The following is an 18,276-nucleotide window of genomic DNA, read 5'->3' as shown; positions in this document are numbered from 1 at the left end:
ATTTGCAAGGATAGGCCGGGGAGGGAACAGAGACAGGGATCAGAAAGACCCGTGTTCCAGTCCAAAGTCTGCACGTCACTCGCTTTGACAGTTTCCTTTTTAATACAGGTGATAAAATCTAATTATGATTTTTGGGAAAACTAAATGAAATAACGTATTCCACTAGCATAGGTGTAAAATCCTCCATGAGTGTTCCAGAAATGGACGTGATCGTGGTTAGTTACTGTCTGCCAATTCTTGTGTTCTCAGCTCACATGACCCAACCAGAGATGTGCGAGAGATTGCCTCACCAGCCAGCAGCCTTCTCCAACTTGGAAACTTACAGTGTCCGAAGAGCAGGCAGTGTTGGATGCTTTGCGGCACTCTGGAGGTAGCACTCCAGTGATGACTTTAAAAAGCTGGGGAGAATTTAGGGGACCATACAGTTCAAATACAGAGTACTCATTCCATGTCTACAAATATTCATCTCTAGCCATGATGAGTAAGAGAGGAAATACATATTCAAACATACATCATTTTCCCACATAAGTGCATCAAAACAATTTGGAAAGAGTGTAACTTTCTTCTCTAGATCACACAGCGGGGATTACAAGGTTTGTACTGACAGCCCTACTTGTAAATCATCTGCAAACGTAACTGGGTCCACTATCAGTCATCATAATTTGAAGGGAATGTTAGAAAAGAAAAAAGCCAAGCTAATACTCTCCAATCTTTTGTTTGGTTACGATGTCACAGAGGAGATGGACAGCTCAATAAGGAACCACTCTGCCGTGATCACGGAGCCGGGGAGCGGGATGTGCGGCAAGATGTATGACGCAGCCGCAACTGTGCCCATGATTCTAGGCAGGTACCCAAAGTCACCTTGACAAGGTGTGAAACGTTTATGCCCACGTCCTCATAACCTGACATGTATTAAGGAGAAATGGAAACTTATAAACGGCCAATACCCTTGGTGGATACACCGTCCAAAGAGCAAAGTCACAGTTTGACAACTGGCCATCCCGGTACCTTGGGATTCATTCTTGAAGAACCTTAAAAACCACTCCTCTGTCCTCAAGAAGTGCTGCCTACTAGTCCTATCTTTGGCTCATGGATACCACATGTTGAAGTGAACTTCAATGTCTGCACAGATTTGACTGTCTTTCTCCAGGTTCACTTGTCCATTCTGAAGAGGCCTGAGCTAAGTCCAAATTCCTTAAGATTAATTCCCTCCAGTGACAACTCAACGAGCCTGTAATTACAAGCCAACTGAACAGGACTGTCCTCAGCGAAAAATGTCACCAACCCTTCACTGCTTTCTTAAACTCCTCTCCTGGTTAATTGCAACATACTAACACCACCCTCCACCAAGTTCCCCAACTATGTCAAATAGAAAGTAAGGTCCATAAAAGAGGAGACAACTCCATAGTCACCTTTGAATTCCTAGCATAAAGTAATGTCAATAAATAGAACTATGATTATGGCTTCTTTCCTTTAAAACCTTTCTGGTTATTTAAATGAGACCATGGGAGGGAGGTGTTTGAGTCCAGTATCTTGATCCAGAAGACTCTGGAGGCCTTTTTCAGAATGGCTGTCCACTGATTCATTCAAAACACACCTTCTCTTTCCGGGAGGAGCTGTGATTTTCTGCCATGGGTTTGTGGTCACTCTCATGCCAGAACAGCTTTAAACTAAATCCTTACTTTGGATATGTTATTTTTCCCGCTTCCAAAAAATTTTACTTTCCTTACTTCCTTGCCTTGAGGAATGCTTTTATTCTTTTCTTTCTAATTCAACCTTTTATAAAGCAGGATTCTCAGGATGTGTTTGGCCTTATATAAGAACAGCCATCCAACTCCCAGTGTGAGAGGCCACAGGCTCACCTCCTGCCCTCCTGCCAGGGCAACTGAAACTCAGTTCAGGAGCCAACCGGCACCCCAGGGCTTCTAAGGCTCACGTATCTCCCAGAATCCCTGCTTTCTGGTTTGTCTTGGCTTCTGAGAATTTCCCCTCACTTTCTTGACAATTAGCTGTGCAGCTTGAAAGATGAGGAAGGAAGGTTTTATTTCTTAATCAGAATTTAAAGGAACTTATGTAATGAAGCTTTTCACGAGTTTCTAGAACCCTCCATTGCTGAGACAGAAAACACACAAGATATTTTCTAAATTTAGCTATCATGTGCATTTTTTCTTTGCTTTTGTTTTGTTAACTGCTAATAGACATTTTTTAATTAAAAAATAAAATAAGGTCCCAAATAAGATAGAAAATTGAAGGGGCAAACAAAATTAAAGAGCAAAGACAGAAAAATGATAAGTACTCTACAAAGTTAATAGAATAAATACACTATGGATCAGACCAGCAATTCTCAGTAACAGCTAATTGAAAACTGACCATGAGGTAAAACGTCTCTCCTGTCAGGAGATGACCAACAGAAAATAGAATTAAATCAACAACCTAAAATTCTAAGTCTGGCGAGGTATAGAAGTCTACCAGCTAAGTGTGTCTTCTTCTGGAAAAGAGGGAGACTCACCAGCTCTTTTCTGTGGAGCCTGAGCCCAGGGGAGGACAGTGAAGTGTGTTCTGTAAGTACCCAATTAGCAAAGTGAGTGATGAATAAAGAGATGTGAGCTTTGATGAGAGATGATACTACTATTCACTTGTCCTGTAAAGTATGTCTTCGCGTTCAGAGATCAATATCTCAGCAGGAAAATGCACAGCCCGGGACCAGACCACTTCTGTGATTGTGACACTGCACTTAGATGTCTCAAGGGCACCTCCAACTCCACCTGCAAAGAGCTAACTTCACGGTGTTCCTCCCATAGCCATCCTGCCCAGGGCCCTTGGTCGGGGGCAAGGTCTCCCTGCCTCTCCCAGCTCAGGCCAATCACTCACAGATGTGACAAGACCCCTCCTTCAGGGGCAAATTTCCTCAGTCAACGAGATCCACCACCCACACCTGTCCTACCAGGTACTCACTGGCACTCCCTCAGCACTGACTCTGTGCTGGGGACCATGCTGCACACTGTGCACACGTTATCTCACTGGATCTACACAGCAGTCCTGGGAGTTCGGTACATCACTGCTTCTATTGATTAGATAAATTGTTTCACTTCCTTGGGTGTGTCATCCAAAGTGACACGGCTACTGAGCCACAAACCTGGGACTGAAAATCACTTGAAAATTGAACACTGCTACACCTCGCAGCCACCCTACTCTGACTCATCACATCACCTCCTGCCGAGCCTTCTAAATTTTTCTAAGCATTCTACAAGACAAAAGTGATCTACGAGAGCATCGCACTAGCCTACTTAAAATCTGTCAATGACGGTCCACTGCTCTTAGGAGAAAGCCCCACCGGGCCTGAGCACAGCCCAACGGCCCGGCATCCGCTTTCCCTGCGCGGCCGCGCCGCCTCACCCACCACGCAGCTCTACACGTGCAGCGTCCAGGACAGGGATGCTGACTCCGTACAACCCGGGGCTCGTCTCACTCAAACAATGATCACCCTCTTCAGTGGTTACCTTCTTCAATACTGAATCTCAGAAAAATATTTTCTCTGGATGAATCAATATCTTTTTCCTTACAACTTCCCATCATTGATAATGAGCTCCCCCCAAAAGAGAGAAGACCTAATCCTCAGTCTCCTTATCTGTAAAGTGCAAATAACAGGGAAATATGAGAGGTTTTATTAGAAGTAATATTCATGTGAGGCTGAGGGACAATTCCCAACATACAGTAAGTACTCAATATGTGCTTACTTAATATTAATAAGAATAGATTACATTCCAGCAACCTTAAATCAATGCTTTATGGCTTTGTCTAAAAGACTACCGACAAACTGTTGGACGAACTGTTTTGAGCAGATCAGCACAAGTGTACTGGGCAAGGTAAGCGCTGACTCCAGTTACAGCTGCAACCAACCAGCACTACGGGGCGGGAGCAGTTTGCTCAAACTCTTACATGTTGCTTGAGCATTTAGTTGTAGTTATTGAATAAAGACAGGTATTATTTACTCAAAGCTCCTGAAACATAAATCTTCAAAGATTGATGCAAATTATGTTTCAAGTACAACACTCTCACTAGAAATTACTTGAAAATTATAGTCTTAGCTCCTCCGCACATCAAAACAGCATTTTCCTAATGTATCTGACTATGTACTCTGAAAGGATTGTTTAAAAGAAATTAAGATGAAGCCATCCTGAATAAGATCTCAGTATCATCTACACAAACCCCACCCAAAGGTCTCATTTCTCACTTCCACATAGGTGTTCAGATGGCTTAAGCTGGGTCTTGGTTTCTTATGACACGGGGGTGGGAAGAATTGTGGATAGATCAATGTAGCAAATATAAACCTAGGGTATTTGCTATGTAGGAATCCTAGAAATAAATAAATTGATATATATAGTCCCACCCTTATGAAGCTAAGCCGTTCCATTTACAACTGCATAAAAAATAAAATGAGAGATACATTTAACAAAAGTTTACAAGATTTGTACATTGAATATTTTGAAGTATCACCAAAAAAAATTTAAAATATCTTCATATATGGAAGGCATCCCATGATCATGCAATGGTAGAAAATATTGTTAAAAATGTTAAGACTTCCCAAAGTAATCTACATATTTAATGGAATCCCTATCAAAATTCCAGCTGACTTCTTTGCAAAAATTGAAAAACTGATCCCAAAATTCATATTGAAAGCAAGGGACCCAGGTCAGCCAAAACAATCTTGAAAAAGAAGAGCAAATTTGGAGGACTCACTCAAAGGTTACAGCAAATCTATAGCACTCAAGTCATTATGCTTCTGTCATAAGTTTGGATGCAGAAATCTATGAGACACAATAAAAAATCCTGGGGGGAAACTTACATTTACAGTCAGTTTTCCAGAAATGTGCCAACAACACTCCATTGAAAGTATAGTATATCCAACAAATGGAGCAGAGACACCTGGGTATCTGAAGGCAAAAGAATGAATCTGGAATCTGGACCCCGTATTTTATATAACAAATATTAATTCAAAATGGATCACAGACAGAAACGTAAAAACTAAATATATGAACTTTCTAAAAGAAGACATAGTATGAATCTTTGTGGTCATAGGATAGGCTATGGCTTCCTAGATACAATACCAAGAGCACAAGTGATAAAACAAAATAGATAAAATGGACTTCATCAAATTAAAATCATTTGTTACAAAGGACAACATCAAGAGTGTGAAATGAAAGGGGAAAGGGGTAGCTCAAATGATAGAGTGCGTGCTAAGGAAGAAAAACAAAATGAATAAATCTAATTACCTCCCCTATAAAGAAATTGTTTTAATGTTTAAAAAAATTAAAGTGAAATGACAATCTGCAGAATAGGAGAAAAATCTTGCAAAGCATATATCTAATAAGAGACTAGTATCCAGGATATAAAACAAATGCTGACAACTGAACAATACAAAGAAAATCGACCCAATTTTTTAATTTGCCAAGGATTTAAATAGATACACAATTGGCCAATAAGCATCTGAAAAGATGGTCAGCATCACTAGCGAAATCAAAATCAAAATGAGATCTCATTTTAAACTCACTAGGATGGTTATAATCAAAACATGGACAATAACAAGTGTCAGTCAGGAGGCAGAGAAATGGATACCCTCAATATGCAGCCGTTGGAAAGGGGCAATGGTGCAGCTTCTTTGGAAGAGCCCGATGTTTCCTCAAAAGGTTAGAGTTATGTGGCTGAGCAATTCCACTCCTACATGTAGAGTCATCCTTCAGTGTCCTCGGGGGTTTGGTTTCAGGAACCCCCCACACTGGATACCATAATCCAAGGATGATCAAGTCCCTTTGCAATCAGCCATCTGGATCCATGAAGTGGAAACTACAGATATGGTGGGCCAACTGTACAGCCAACAGAATGGAAATGTATTCTCACAAAAACTTGCACATCAATATTCATAGCAGTATCATTCAGAGTAGCTAAAAGTCACTAAAAATATCCATCCATCAATGAATGGATAAACAAAATTACCAAGAATAGTCCCACAAACTTTTGGTAATTGAATCTTTGACAAAGGAGGTGAGAACATACAATTGAGCAAAGACAGCCTCTTCAGCAAATGGTGCAGGGAAAACTGCACAGCTGCATGTAAATCAATGAAGTTAGACTACCCCCTCACAACATACAAAAAAATGAATTCAAAATGGCTTAAAGACTTAAAACTGTAGACAAGACACTATAAACCTCTTAGAAGAAGACATAGGCAAAACATCTGACATATATCTGAACAATATTTTCCAAGAGCAGTCTACTCAAGCAATAGAAATACAAGCAAAAATATACAAGTGGGTTCTAATTAAACTTACAAGCTTTTGCACAGAAAAGAAAACAAAAATTAAAGCAAAAAGACAACCTATGGAGTGGGAGAAAATAGTTGCATTAAATGAAAGTGACAAGGGCTTAATTCCCAGAATATGTAAACAGCTTTTACACTTGATAAAATAGAAAAACAAACAATTCAATCCAAAAATGGGCAGAAGACCTAAAGAAACATTTCTCCAATGAAGACATACAAATGGCCAATAGGCACATGAAAAAATGCTCAATATCATTATCAGAGAAATGCAAATCAAAACTGCAAACAAGTATCACCTTTCACCAGTCAGAATAGCCATCATTCAGAAGTTCATAGACACTAAATGCTGGAGAGGCTGTGGAGAATTGGGAACACTCCTACACTGTGGTGGGAATGCAGTTTGGTGGAGCCATTGTGGAAAACTGTATAGAGGTTCCTCAAAAGACAAAACCTTGGGGGCCCAGATGACACAGCAAACCCACTCCAGGGCATATATCCGAAAGGAAACGTAATTCAAAAAGACACTTTCACCCCAATGTTCACAGCAGCATTATTTACAATATCAAGACATGGAAACAACCTAAATGTCCACTGACAGACGACTGGATAAAGAGGTTGTAGTATATATGTCCAATAGACTACTATTCAGCAATAAAATAATAATAAAATAATGCCATTTGCAGCAATATGAATGGACCAGGAGAATGACATTCTAAGTGAAATAAGCCAGAAAGAGAAAGAAAAATACCATATGAGATCGCTCACATGTGGAATCTAAAACAAAAAAAAACAAAAAACAAAAACAAAGGAACAAAAAGATAAACTTATCTACAGAACAGAAACAGACACAGAGACATAGAAACCAAACTATGGTTACCAGAGGGGAGAGGGTGTGGAATGAATAAATTGGGAGTTCAAGATTTGCAGATGCTGAGTATGTATACAATAAACAGCAAGTATATACTGTATAGCACAGGAGAATATATTTAATAACTTATAGTAACTTATGTTTAAAAAGAATATGAAAATGAATGCAGGTATGTTCCTATTTAACTGAAGTTTTGTGCTGTACACAAGAAAATGATGCAACACTATAAACTGACTAGACTTCAATGAAAATATTTTTAAATAGACCAAAAACGAAAAAAAAGGAAAAGGATATTATCAAACAAAAAGAATAATGTACTGATTCAGGCTACAATATGAATGAACTTTGAAAATTTATGCTAAAATAAGCCCGTCACAAAAGGGCAAATAGTGCCCTTTAAGGTGAACTGTATCTAAGCATATATTGTACTACTCCTGTAAATTTTCCGGAGTTTTGAAGTCTATCAATATCAAAATAAAATGTATTATTCATTAAAAACTTAAAACCTTCCTCACAGGAGGGCTGTAATTATTAAATGCAGAAAAGCATGTAAAACTCTTGGAACAACAATTTTCACGTCCACACACAGTCACTGCTGTCACTGCCACTCAGAGTGTGGTGTCAGCGCTGATGAGAGCTGCCTCCACTCGCTCCCCTGCAGACAGGAGTGAAGGCCTGAGCTTTGACAGGCAGGGTTTGCGTGAACCTGGGTCAGCCACAGCCACGTCCCAGACTCTGCGTTACCCAAATTTCTTATACAAACTGCAACATGTAATGTAAACACTCTAGAGGGATGTATCTTACAACACAGGGAATACAGACAATGTTTTACAGTAACTATAAATGGAGCATCTATTGTACACCTGAAACATATATTTTAAATCAGCTATGTCTTTATAAAAAATTAAAAAATAATTTAAAAATGTTATCCCTTGAATATTCAATTTGGTTTTTAATTAACTACTAAACAGCTTAGAATATATAAAAGCATTTAAGTGTGATGTTTGTTTACATATTTATTTACTTCAGCCTCCTGCTAAAAGAGAAATTAAACAATTTTTTAAACACAGCTTAACAACCATAACAACAAAAAGGCAAAATGAGAGTGAAGAGAAAATGGAGATTCAATACTTAAATGAAACCAGGGGGAGGTAAACTCATAAAAATGGATTCCATGAAGTCAGGGCAAGTGTTAAAGGCTGACTAGAAATTCAGCTGTAAGATTCTTGGCAGCTAAAGCAAAAAGAAAAAGATGATGGGGCAGGTGGTAGAGCGTGTGCTTAGTGTGCACAGGGTCCTGGGTTCAAGCCCCAGGGCCTCCACTAACAGATAAATATACCTAATTTCCTACCCCCCAAAAGAGCCCCAAAGAAAAGAAAAAGAGAAATTTCTTTCCAAAAAAATCCTGATATTAAATTTGGATTAAATACTTTAAAAATAAAAGGAAAATAGAAAAGATGAGTGACACTGTGAACAAAAACCCCAGCTGGGCTAACAAGCTAAGTCACAAATCTAAGTGTGATAAATGTCGGTTTACTGATCTAAGTTTTGCTGGGCTAACTCGTAAATCTGAAGTTCAGTGTCAGTTTACTGGGCTAACAAGCTAACTCGTAAATCCAAAGTCAACAATTGTCAGTAACGTGATCTGTTCCAAATTGATAAGCTTCAGTGTACTGATTCCTTGCTTTTTGTTGTTTGAGCCTTATTGGCTAAAAGCCCCATACTTGTAATTAACCCTATAAAACCTCATGTGCACGTCTTGGATGTGCTCAGGGCTTGGGAACAGAAGCCCCTCTGAGCCCGCTGGCATAATAAATCTCAGTACTCCCACCCTCTGAGTGCTGCTTATTTCTTGGCTGGCCTGTTGTTTCCGTAACAACACAAGCGATAATGCCCGTGAGATAAATCTGCGATGGCTGCTGGCAGGTCCCCATGTCTCATGTGGGAAAATCTGAAACATATTTCTCACCACTCAGAGTCATCCTCAGCCCACCCCACATCTCCCGCTGTTAAATGCAGGAACACACGCAGGGCCCGGCCTTTGCTCTCTCTGTGTCATCACAGTGAGACAGGATGGAAGGGGGCAGAGCAAGCCATTCAAGAAAGACCACAGCAATTAACATCAAAATGGTGAAGAATTCAACCCCCAATAGGTCTTGAGGCTCAGGATGAAGAGATTTAACTTCTAGTAGATCCTGAGCTTCATTATACACCCATTGTAATAGTAACATGGTGAATAACACGGCCCCAGGCACCATGGCAGTCACAAGGCTAGCCACAAAAGGTCAAAGGGTGGAAAATGGCCAACTCCCTGGAATCCCAGCCCCTTGCCCTAAGGCTGGTCCTTCTACTTATTAGCATATGAAACCACGAAGCCCAAGAAAAGGAGCAACACAGAGCCACATCCCAGGAACCCCTCTCTCTACCTCTTCGGAGAAGGCCCATACTATTTCTGTGGAGTGTGTGCCTACTTTTAATCTGAGCATCAAACCCCCATACTTCGTGACGTTTCTCATGCCTGTCAATGTATCTCTCTGAATAAATCTACCTTTACTCAACACTGGCTTGTTCTTGAATTCTTTACTGCATGAAGCCAAGGAACAAAATCTGGTGGGGCACATCCCAGGGGCTCAACGGAAGCCTGGGACACAGCCCTTCTCATGCCCCACATATTTTTTCTTGTATCAACAGGACTGGGATGTGAAGTGAGGTCTGAGACCCCAGCTAAGGGACAGAAGCAGCCTCCAGGTCTCCAATTGGTGGGCAGCCTCTCCCCCATCAGGGGCCATGGGGTCTGCCTGGTTCTCTGTGTTTTTTTGTTGTGCTGACTCCCCAGTCAGAGAGATTTCTCCTTAGGCCTGGCTCCACAAAACCCTTCTCTCCAAAATACAAGCACATCATGTCACAATCCTCTTGTTCAACCATGAATTGTTCAGCCAACTTTTTCCTTCCCCAGTTAAGTACCTAAATGTCCTCCCTGCCATCCCACCACTTCTTTCTTTTTGAGAACTCTGCACTCCCCACACACCATCCTGAACGCAGGTGCCTTGCTGGCTGGGACCGAGATGTTTCAGTCTGAAACATCCCGAGTCTTTCTCTTTCCACTTTCTAACTTAAAAAGGCCTTCCTGTGTCTCCCACCGCTCTGATTCTGAACGTCAAAAAATGCTCAGGTTACATTCACTCTGTGAATACCTCCCAGGTTTTGGCTAGGTTTCCTTCCCAAGATCTTCATTAAGGAGCTGCATCAAGAAGTTTAAAGGGGCTATTCTTACATTTGAGTGGAGGAGCCTGCAAGAAATTTAAATGGCTTTGAAGAGAGAGTTAACCAGGGACAGAGAGGTCGCAGGTCCTAGTCAACAGTGTCATGAGGCAAAATGTTCTTCAAAGGCTCAGAGTGGCTTCTGAACATGGAGTCGGCAGGGAGGAGGTGACAGGCAGTGAGTGGGGTGAGAGACACAGGGTACGGTCCCCCAGCAGGGGAAGAATTGGTTATTTTCTAGTTTTCCAATTTCTTACTACCTTTTTCTCTTATTGCCACATACCATTTCCTACGAATTAAGCATATCAATGTCAGTCATTTGGGCCACTTGGGAGAAGCTGCACGATGCCATTCACAGGGCTGGGACATGACAGCCACACCAGTCTAGGTTGAAAGACCAGTGGGGGTATTTCCATGGTAATCACGGGCATGCAGCAAACTCCCCAGCTTCAATGACCTCCTCTCAAAGTTGGCGCCAATAAAACTACCAAGCAAAATGCGTGATGATTCTGGCCAACGTCTGTTTATTAGTTAAGTGCCTGTGACACCTGCCACTTAATAGGGAATGAGTACGATCAACGAGGCCCTGTCTACCTGGCCACACGCGCCCTGCCTTCCTGCCTTGGTGCAGCAGCACAGCTTGTTTAGCTGAGATGAGCGCCCCCAGAGCAGCCCCGACGGGAAAGCTCCCAGCTCTGCACGGCCAGACGTGTTCCTTTCCTTCTCAGAGCTGATCACAATTTGCTGTCGTCTGTTTTTATGTTTATCCCTTTTGTAACTGCCTCTCCTCCGGAGATTTTGCTCAAGCAGCACAGGACCAGGTGTGTCTTGTGGCCTGCCGGATATTCTGGGCTGGGAAACAACCGAGCCCACATCTGGCTCTGGTGCTGAACGGAGAGAGCAGAAGGCCCAGAAGCCCATGCTGAACCGAGGCCCCTGCACACAAAATTATGGTCTGACTTTGGGCAAATTACACAGTCTTTTTTACCCTGAGATTCCTCATCTGTCCATAAAAATAACTGCCCATAGCACACAGAGTTACAAGTATTAAAGGAAATCACCAAATTCACAAAGTAGCCAAGGGGCTACCAGTGCATCCTAAACAGACACATGCTGCCTTTAAGGCTCTGACACACACCAAGCGTGGTGGTCGAACAAAGTGTACACTGCTAAGTGTCAGTGTGTTAAGTGCTTCATGTGTGCTATAATAATCTTCAGAACTTACAACAAGCCCAGGAAGTAACGAATATTATCATGCCCATTTCACAGACTCACCATCAGTTTAAGAGAGGTTACATTCAAGTCCAAGGCGCTATGGTGAGTAAATGGCGATTTCAACCTGAATATGGGCCCAGGCCTGGGCTCCATCTCTGTCCCATCCACCTGACCACTGCCTATGAATTCCACCTGTCCAATACCCAAGTTGAAGCCAGCCAGCTCTTAAATGCAATGTGTGTCACCGTTTGTCAATGATGGTTCATTACCATAAACAGTTCTCAGAAAGCACTTCAGAAAGGAAAGTTGGACTCACATACCTGCCCACAAAGAAGAATTCTGCCTTGCCTTCTTCTGTAACGTGCAGAAACCCTTCCCATTCACCACCGAATCCTTTTGTATGCTTCCTCCGTGTTCATGTTTACACATGGCTTATTAAAGTAGAAGTTACCTGCAGTAATTCCATCTCGGTTCCATTCCAAGCTTCCAGATTATCCATAATCAGGGTAATACCATAATTTTCTGTGAATGAAAACACTACAAATTGAATGAAAATATTGCAAACATGTCACTAAACAAAGAATGCTGAAAACAAGTCATCAGCGGCTGCCGCCACCCCCCAGTGAAGACAGGCCTGCAGCCATTCACAATGGTGCCCTCTGAGCAGACTCAGAATAAGAAAGGAAGATTACTGGCCCTAGATAGCTAGGTGCTTGTCTAAAGTATATATTCAGTCAGCCCAAATGTTGGCTTCCTCCCATATATTGAAAAGCATTAAATTCATGAACTTGAGATACCTGGCTTTCTTTAGATAACAAGCAATGTTTTATTGTCCTGACTACCTGGTCTTTGTTGTAAAGCTCCTATATAATCCTAGCTTCTCCCCTACTCTTGCGAGCAGTCCCTCAGAGTGTTCTTAGAGGCGGTCATCCTGGCTCGAGTCCTTCTGACAAATAAAACATAACTCTTAATATTCAGGCTGCACGTTTATTTCAATCAAGTCCCAGAATAGACACAACTCATCAATTGTGTAATGGGACACACTGGATCAGGAACCAAAAGAGTGTAGTAGTCCCTAAGAACTACGGCTCCCTCTTTCTTCCTGTCATTATACAATCCCACCAGAACTCATTACTTTGCTGTCTGCTCCTCTGCCAACCAAACTCAGAGAAGAGTCAACTCAGCAGAGCGTCCTGCTGGGGAGAACCCCCGCAGCAGCACTGCAGGCTGCCTGCCCTCCCGCACGCTCTGACGACTGCTAGTGTCCTCCGTGGAAACCAGGCCAACAGAGCTGTTCCCTACAGCTACAAAGTCCCAAATATTAAATAAAACCTTTCATTTTATACTATATGTTACATATATACCCATCTCTGAAAACAGCTTTGCCAGAAGCCCAAATCTTCAACATTAATCTGCAAAGGCAAATCAGGTCCACAAGGGAAAACAAGTCTTAAGACGATGCTAAGACCTCCAAAGTCCTCTCCACGACCATAAACCAAACTGCCTGTAGGTCTGCAGCTGCAGGAGGCTACATGTCTGCTTTTAAAGCAACCCCTTCCTGCCCTCGGGTGCTACAATGTCCTTCTACGCCCTCCCATCTCAGGGTAAGAGCACCCACTGCAGAACCTTGCAGGGCAGCACTGACAGGACTGGACAATGAGGATCAGAGCTAAACTAAGCCTTCTGATGACACGAGTTGTCACTCTGTCACTTTACAGATGAAGATATATAGAGAGAGAGGTGGGGTGTTATTGTTCAAAGTCACACAGATAAAAAGTGACAAAGTCTATAACTCTGCTCCTCCCTCTGGTGTGACGCCCCAACTGGGACAACCACAGGGTTCTTTCGTGCCTGCCTGACCAGTTCTTTCCTATCACTCATGACCCACCACAGGGTCTGAAATTAGCCTGCATTTGCAGCATCTTTTCCCTCCAGTTTCTCAGGAACAAGGCTGTTCGGGCCACTTTATGACTTCCAGGTCCCCGAAATCTCCGTGCTCAGGCTGCTCTTGCCTGTGCATCCGGCCCGCTGCTCAGAGGCTCTTCCTCCCCTTCAGGAGGACGTTTCTACTCTTCACAGGGACACCCACTTAGGGGATCCCTCCTCTCGCCCTCAGCATGGCAGGTGTCCCAGGCCACATCGCGAGATGCCCCAATAGGACTGCATCTGCCCAGGTCTGCTAGTCAGACCAGCAGCCTCAGAGCCAGGGATTATGCCCAGGTCACACTGCAAACCTACTGCCCGCCTCACAGACCCCAGCCAGCAGGTCACCTGGAAGTCACAGCAAGTGCCCCACCCAATCCAGAAGCCTCTTCATTTCCCAGCACCACTGATGACTGGTTTCCAAACTTTGGTCAGTTTCGCACAAAACAACACCTTCTACTGTGTAGCGGGTGGTTTTTGCTTCTGCACCCCATTCTTACTGAAAACGTTAAGGGAAACCAAAAAGCCCCTTCTCAACCCTTTTCTGATGATACCCTCCCACCCACAATACACATATGCTCAAGAGATTTGGATCCACGTGATTTTGTTTCCCTTACGATAAGTGGCTCAAAACACTGCGGGATTATTTTTCCTTTGAGGGTATTAGGACTCAGTTTCTCGGCTTTAATCTGTTTTTGTCTTTGTCTTCTTTGTTCCTAGCAGTTGCCACCTCTTACTCCCTTCAGCAGCCTCCCTCCCAACTTCTAGTCTAGGAAATCAGCTGTGATGAGGGGCACGGGGGCATTCACAGAAGATGCAACAAAGGCAAAGAGAGGCTATATAATTTGCCAAAGATATCACCTTCAACCCCCAACAGAGTGTGTCATGTCCCTGTGTTTAACTCTTATTCTAAGCAAGTTAACTTTTTGTAGATTATGTTTATAAAGATGAGAAATCAAAATACATACAAGGACACACATCAACTCTAAGATATTCATTAACTCCACTATTTTGTTTCTATTTATTTTATTTGTATTAAAAAATTAAGAACCCCTGCAACCAATATAGCAAAATGTTACTGGGTTTTAAATACAGAATATAGAGGGGTTAAGTGTGTCATTACTCATCCTTATATGTATGTTCACAAGATAAAATTATTTGAAAGTCTCTCTCCCCTCTCCCTACTCACTACTGGCTCTCACCTGAGATCCCAGACCACACATCTAACAACCTTTCACTTTACCCACAGCTGAACTCATCAGTTTTCCCCCAGAAATCCCTCTGCAGCTTTCCCTCCTCAGAGCACAGCAGGACCATCATTTAACTCATTAATCCACCCAGAAACCTGGGCCTTACTCCATCCTACCTTCACAGACAGCTTTAAATCTTTCTTTTTACCATCTAAACATGCCTTCAATCTGTTCGCTTTTACCCACTATCCTACCGCTCAAGTGGAAGCCACCAACACTGCCCACCTGGACTCACGAGTCTCCCAAGTGGCCCCACAGCCACTCTCCCCTACTTGAGACAAATGGGATTGTGTCACTCCCATGCTTTTTGGGCTCTTTTCAGACCCACTGTTCATAGAAGAAACTCCAATTTCTTCACCTTGTGAAGGTGTTTGCCATGAAACTGTCAGCTCATGGAGGGCAGGGCACGCCCTCTCCCCTCAACCCCACTCTCTGGCAGAGCATCAGCTTGGGAGGACCCGCTGAGCTACATCACCCTGTATCCTAAACCTGGTCTTGGGTTCTTAGCAAACTGCTTCACTTATCCATACATATCCAAGGTAGATAAGAAAGATTTTAGATGTTGAGCTAGACTATTCATTTGGGGATTTTGCACTGGCAACCTGCAAGTATATGTTCTAATGTTTGTGTCTTGTTAAAACCACACCCAGATTAAAGGAGTATTTGTGGAATGTCTTCGGAGTAAAAGGGTTCTGTACTTTTACAGATTTTATGTTTTATAACATGAATAACCCGGACAGGGTCACAAATGGAACCGCCTCACAAGTGACAGAAGACAGGTGAGATGCATATAGCAACAGGTCACAAAGATGGTAAGAGCAAAGTTGTTTCTCCAAACCCCAAAAAAATTCCTCCAAGAACAGAAAACTCAGAATTTTGAAAGTAAAATACTATCATATAAGGAAAGAAAATAAATAATCCTCTTCATCAGGGTTTCAAGATCTGACTGCAGAGTTATTAGCAGGCTATACTGAATCCTAGCACAGAAAAATCAGATGGACTACTGGTGAGTAAGTTCCAGGAAAACGGCAGTAATTCCTCCACTTGAAAGAGGACACACACTCACTTGTTCAAGGTGATTGTAAACAACATTCTGCAGAAATTCAGAATATTCAGGCACCGCTTCTAGATGGTGATGACACGGAAGGATGGCTTGGATGCATGCTTCTAACTGAGTCACCGGCATTCTTACACTGCAGGGGGAAACGGAGGCCCTCAGCCAAGAGCAGAGATGTTCCTGTCATGTATCCCAGGTCGTGCCTCGGGGACTCAGTGTCCTGTAGCAGTCCGGCCCCAGGCGAGGACCAGCAGCGTGGCCCACCCAAGCAGGAAGGGCACTGTGCTTGAGAAAGCCCACACCAGATGGGAGCAAGAGTGGCTGGTGGGGTTTTGTGAACCTATGAATGCTCATAGAAAAACACCTGCATACATTCAAGTGATACAATTAACAGTAGCATTCTTTTTAACAAAATTTCAAATGTCAGTGGTAATTTTACCATTCCTTTTCTCTTGTCCCCTGCACTCTGAGACAGGCTTAGGTTCTCTCACACTTGCAGCTCTGATGCAATACTTGTGAAGTTATTTTACTTTACTGCAAGTGTCTTCGCTCCACGTGTCACTGTGACTGTCGTCTCTTAACACAGTCAGATATCTTCCTGGATCTCTCCATGAGTTCCTTGCTCCTGCTTCTCAGATCCTGAGATAAAGAACAGGTGAAGGCACATGACTGGAAAAGTCAATGTGGACTTGAGCAAAGTCCTCAGTGACCCCCTAGGTGAGTGTTGACCACCCCTTAGCTTCGATTCTCAAAGTTCTGCCCAGGGTGACATCCAGACAGGAGGGAGTCCTGGGCCCAATTAAAAGCTGTGTGGCTTGGGTGCGGGGAAAGGTGCAGGAGCTAGTTCCGTAGCCGGGACCCTCCACACCTCTGCTCCTCTCTCTCCCGAGGCCCCGCTGCCAAGTCCCCACGCTCCCTGATATTCTGTCCTTCTCTTCTACTCTACTTCAAGCCCTTTTCCTCTTCCTTTATTCCCTGATTATCTGCAGCTGGAGAGATTTTTCCATCACAAAATCTGAAAAAATTTCCTGCAGCTGAAAAAGAGGTCTCCAGAGGTCAATGCCCATATGGTGGTTCCTGAAGAGAGCCCCTGGTTAGGGGGACCCTCACCAACACTCACGGGACATCAGGTATGTTACAGGGTCGACCACCCCCAGCAAGAGTTTGCTGTGACCCCAAGGCACGCACAGCATCCCTGCTCACTAAAGTGTAGTTGTAATCCGTTATTAAGAAGCAAAAATAAAAAAAATTCTCATGTTTCTTACTAAAATTATTTATGATTTAGAAAAAGAAATTGTAAAAGAAAAGAACAAATTTGACTCCATGTTAGATGTGTTCGTTTGGCTTTAAACCTGTACCTTGTTTTCTAGGCTCCGACTTGCTATCTCTGCACCTTTTGTGAAAAAAAGTTGCCTTTAGCCTGAAATATCCAGGACAGCCTATTCTCCGGGCTCTGATCTTTAAGGATATTAGCTCTTCTACACTTATGTACAGATGGCAAGTGGCAAAATAGATAATAACCTTTCTTTTATTTGGAGGTTTTACGGGGGCACCTTAATTTGACCCACCATGGACAGCTGCAGGAACAAAGGATTCCAAGGACAAACAATTCGTACAGCGAGAAGTTTGCAACAACCAACCACATCCCCGCCGCTTTTTAGTATAAAAGGAGACTGAATTCTGCTTTGGGGAAGAGAGTTCTACTGGATATCAATATGCCATTTTCTGGGTCTGCCAGATTTTCAAATGAAGTCACTATTCCTTACTCCAACATCTCATCTCCCCATTTATTGGCCTGTCATGCAGCAAGCAGAACGAGTTTGGACTTGGTAACAAAATGACTGCATTAGAGGTAGTATGTCTCCACTGTTTCCTCATTTCCAGTATGTCACAACCTATCAATTTTATATGCTGTTTAACAACATGACAAAGACTTATTATACGGAATTGATTCCACAGAAATAAAATTATTTCTACTCCCTCAAGACTTTTTTCTTTTCTATTTTATTTTGTTTTGCTTATTGAAAAGAAAATAAAAGTCAAATCATTTTATTTCATGTATTTTTATAGCTATATAATGTAAATACTACAAAAATATTTAAATTGCAATAAAAATTGTTAATATATTTGTATAAAGATATATAAACAATCAATGCAGATTAGGAAAGGAGTAGATATTTACTAAAAATCTACTGCACATCCAGTCTTTTACAAGCATATCCTGGAATATAAGCTCTATTATCCAGGGGTCCCCCACACCCATTCTCACTGCCGATTCCCTTAGTAATCAACTACCAAGGCACCAGCATAGAACCATGCGATCGCTATTTTAGGTATAAATGAATGAATTAGCTCATTCAATTCTAAAACAGAAACCTTAAAA

The 18,276-nt window shown here is 42.5% G+C and overlaps 1 protein-coding gene across 1 annotated transcript in view; it reads right to left on the bottom strand.

The window, feature by feature from the left end:
- Positions 1–18,276, bottom strand: part of LOC140687542 (trafficking protein particle complex subunit 9-like) — a 518,046-nt gene that overhangs the window by 415,833 nt on the left and 83,937 nt on the right. The window contains exons 2-3 of the mRNA XM_072944663.1: positions 15,903–16,029; positions 12,115–12,185 (exon numbers count right to left, since the gene is read on the bottom strand). Of these exons, the coding sequence (XP_072800764.1) occupies positions 12,115–12,162 (48 nt within the window). The 5' untranslated portion in view covers positions 12,163–12,185; positions 15,903–16,029. The remainder of the gene's footprint in view (positions 1–12,114; positions 12,186–15,902; positions 16,030–18,276) is intronic.

The sequence above is a fragment of the Vicugna pacos genome, chromosome 20 (genome assembly GCF_048564905.1).
Source record: "Vicugna pacos chromosome 20, VicPac4, whole genome shotgun sequence".
In the NCBI taxonomy this organism is placed as follows: domain Eukaryota; kingdom Metazoa; phylum Chordata; class Mammalia; order Artiodactyla; family Camelidae; genus Vicugna; species Vicugna pacos.
This window is presented reverse-complemented; position numbering and strand designations above follow the sequence as displayed.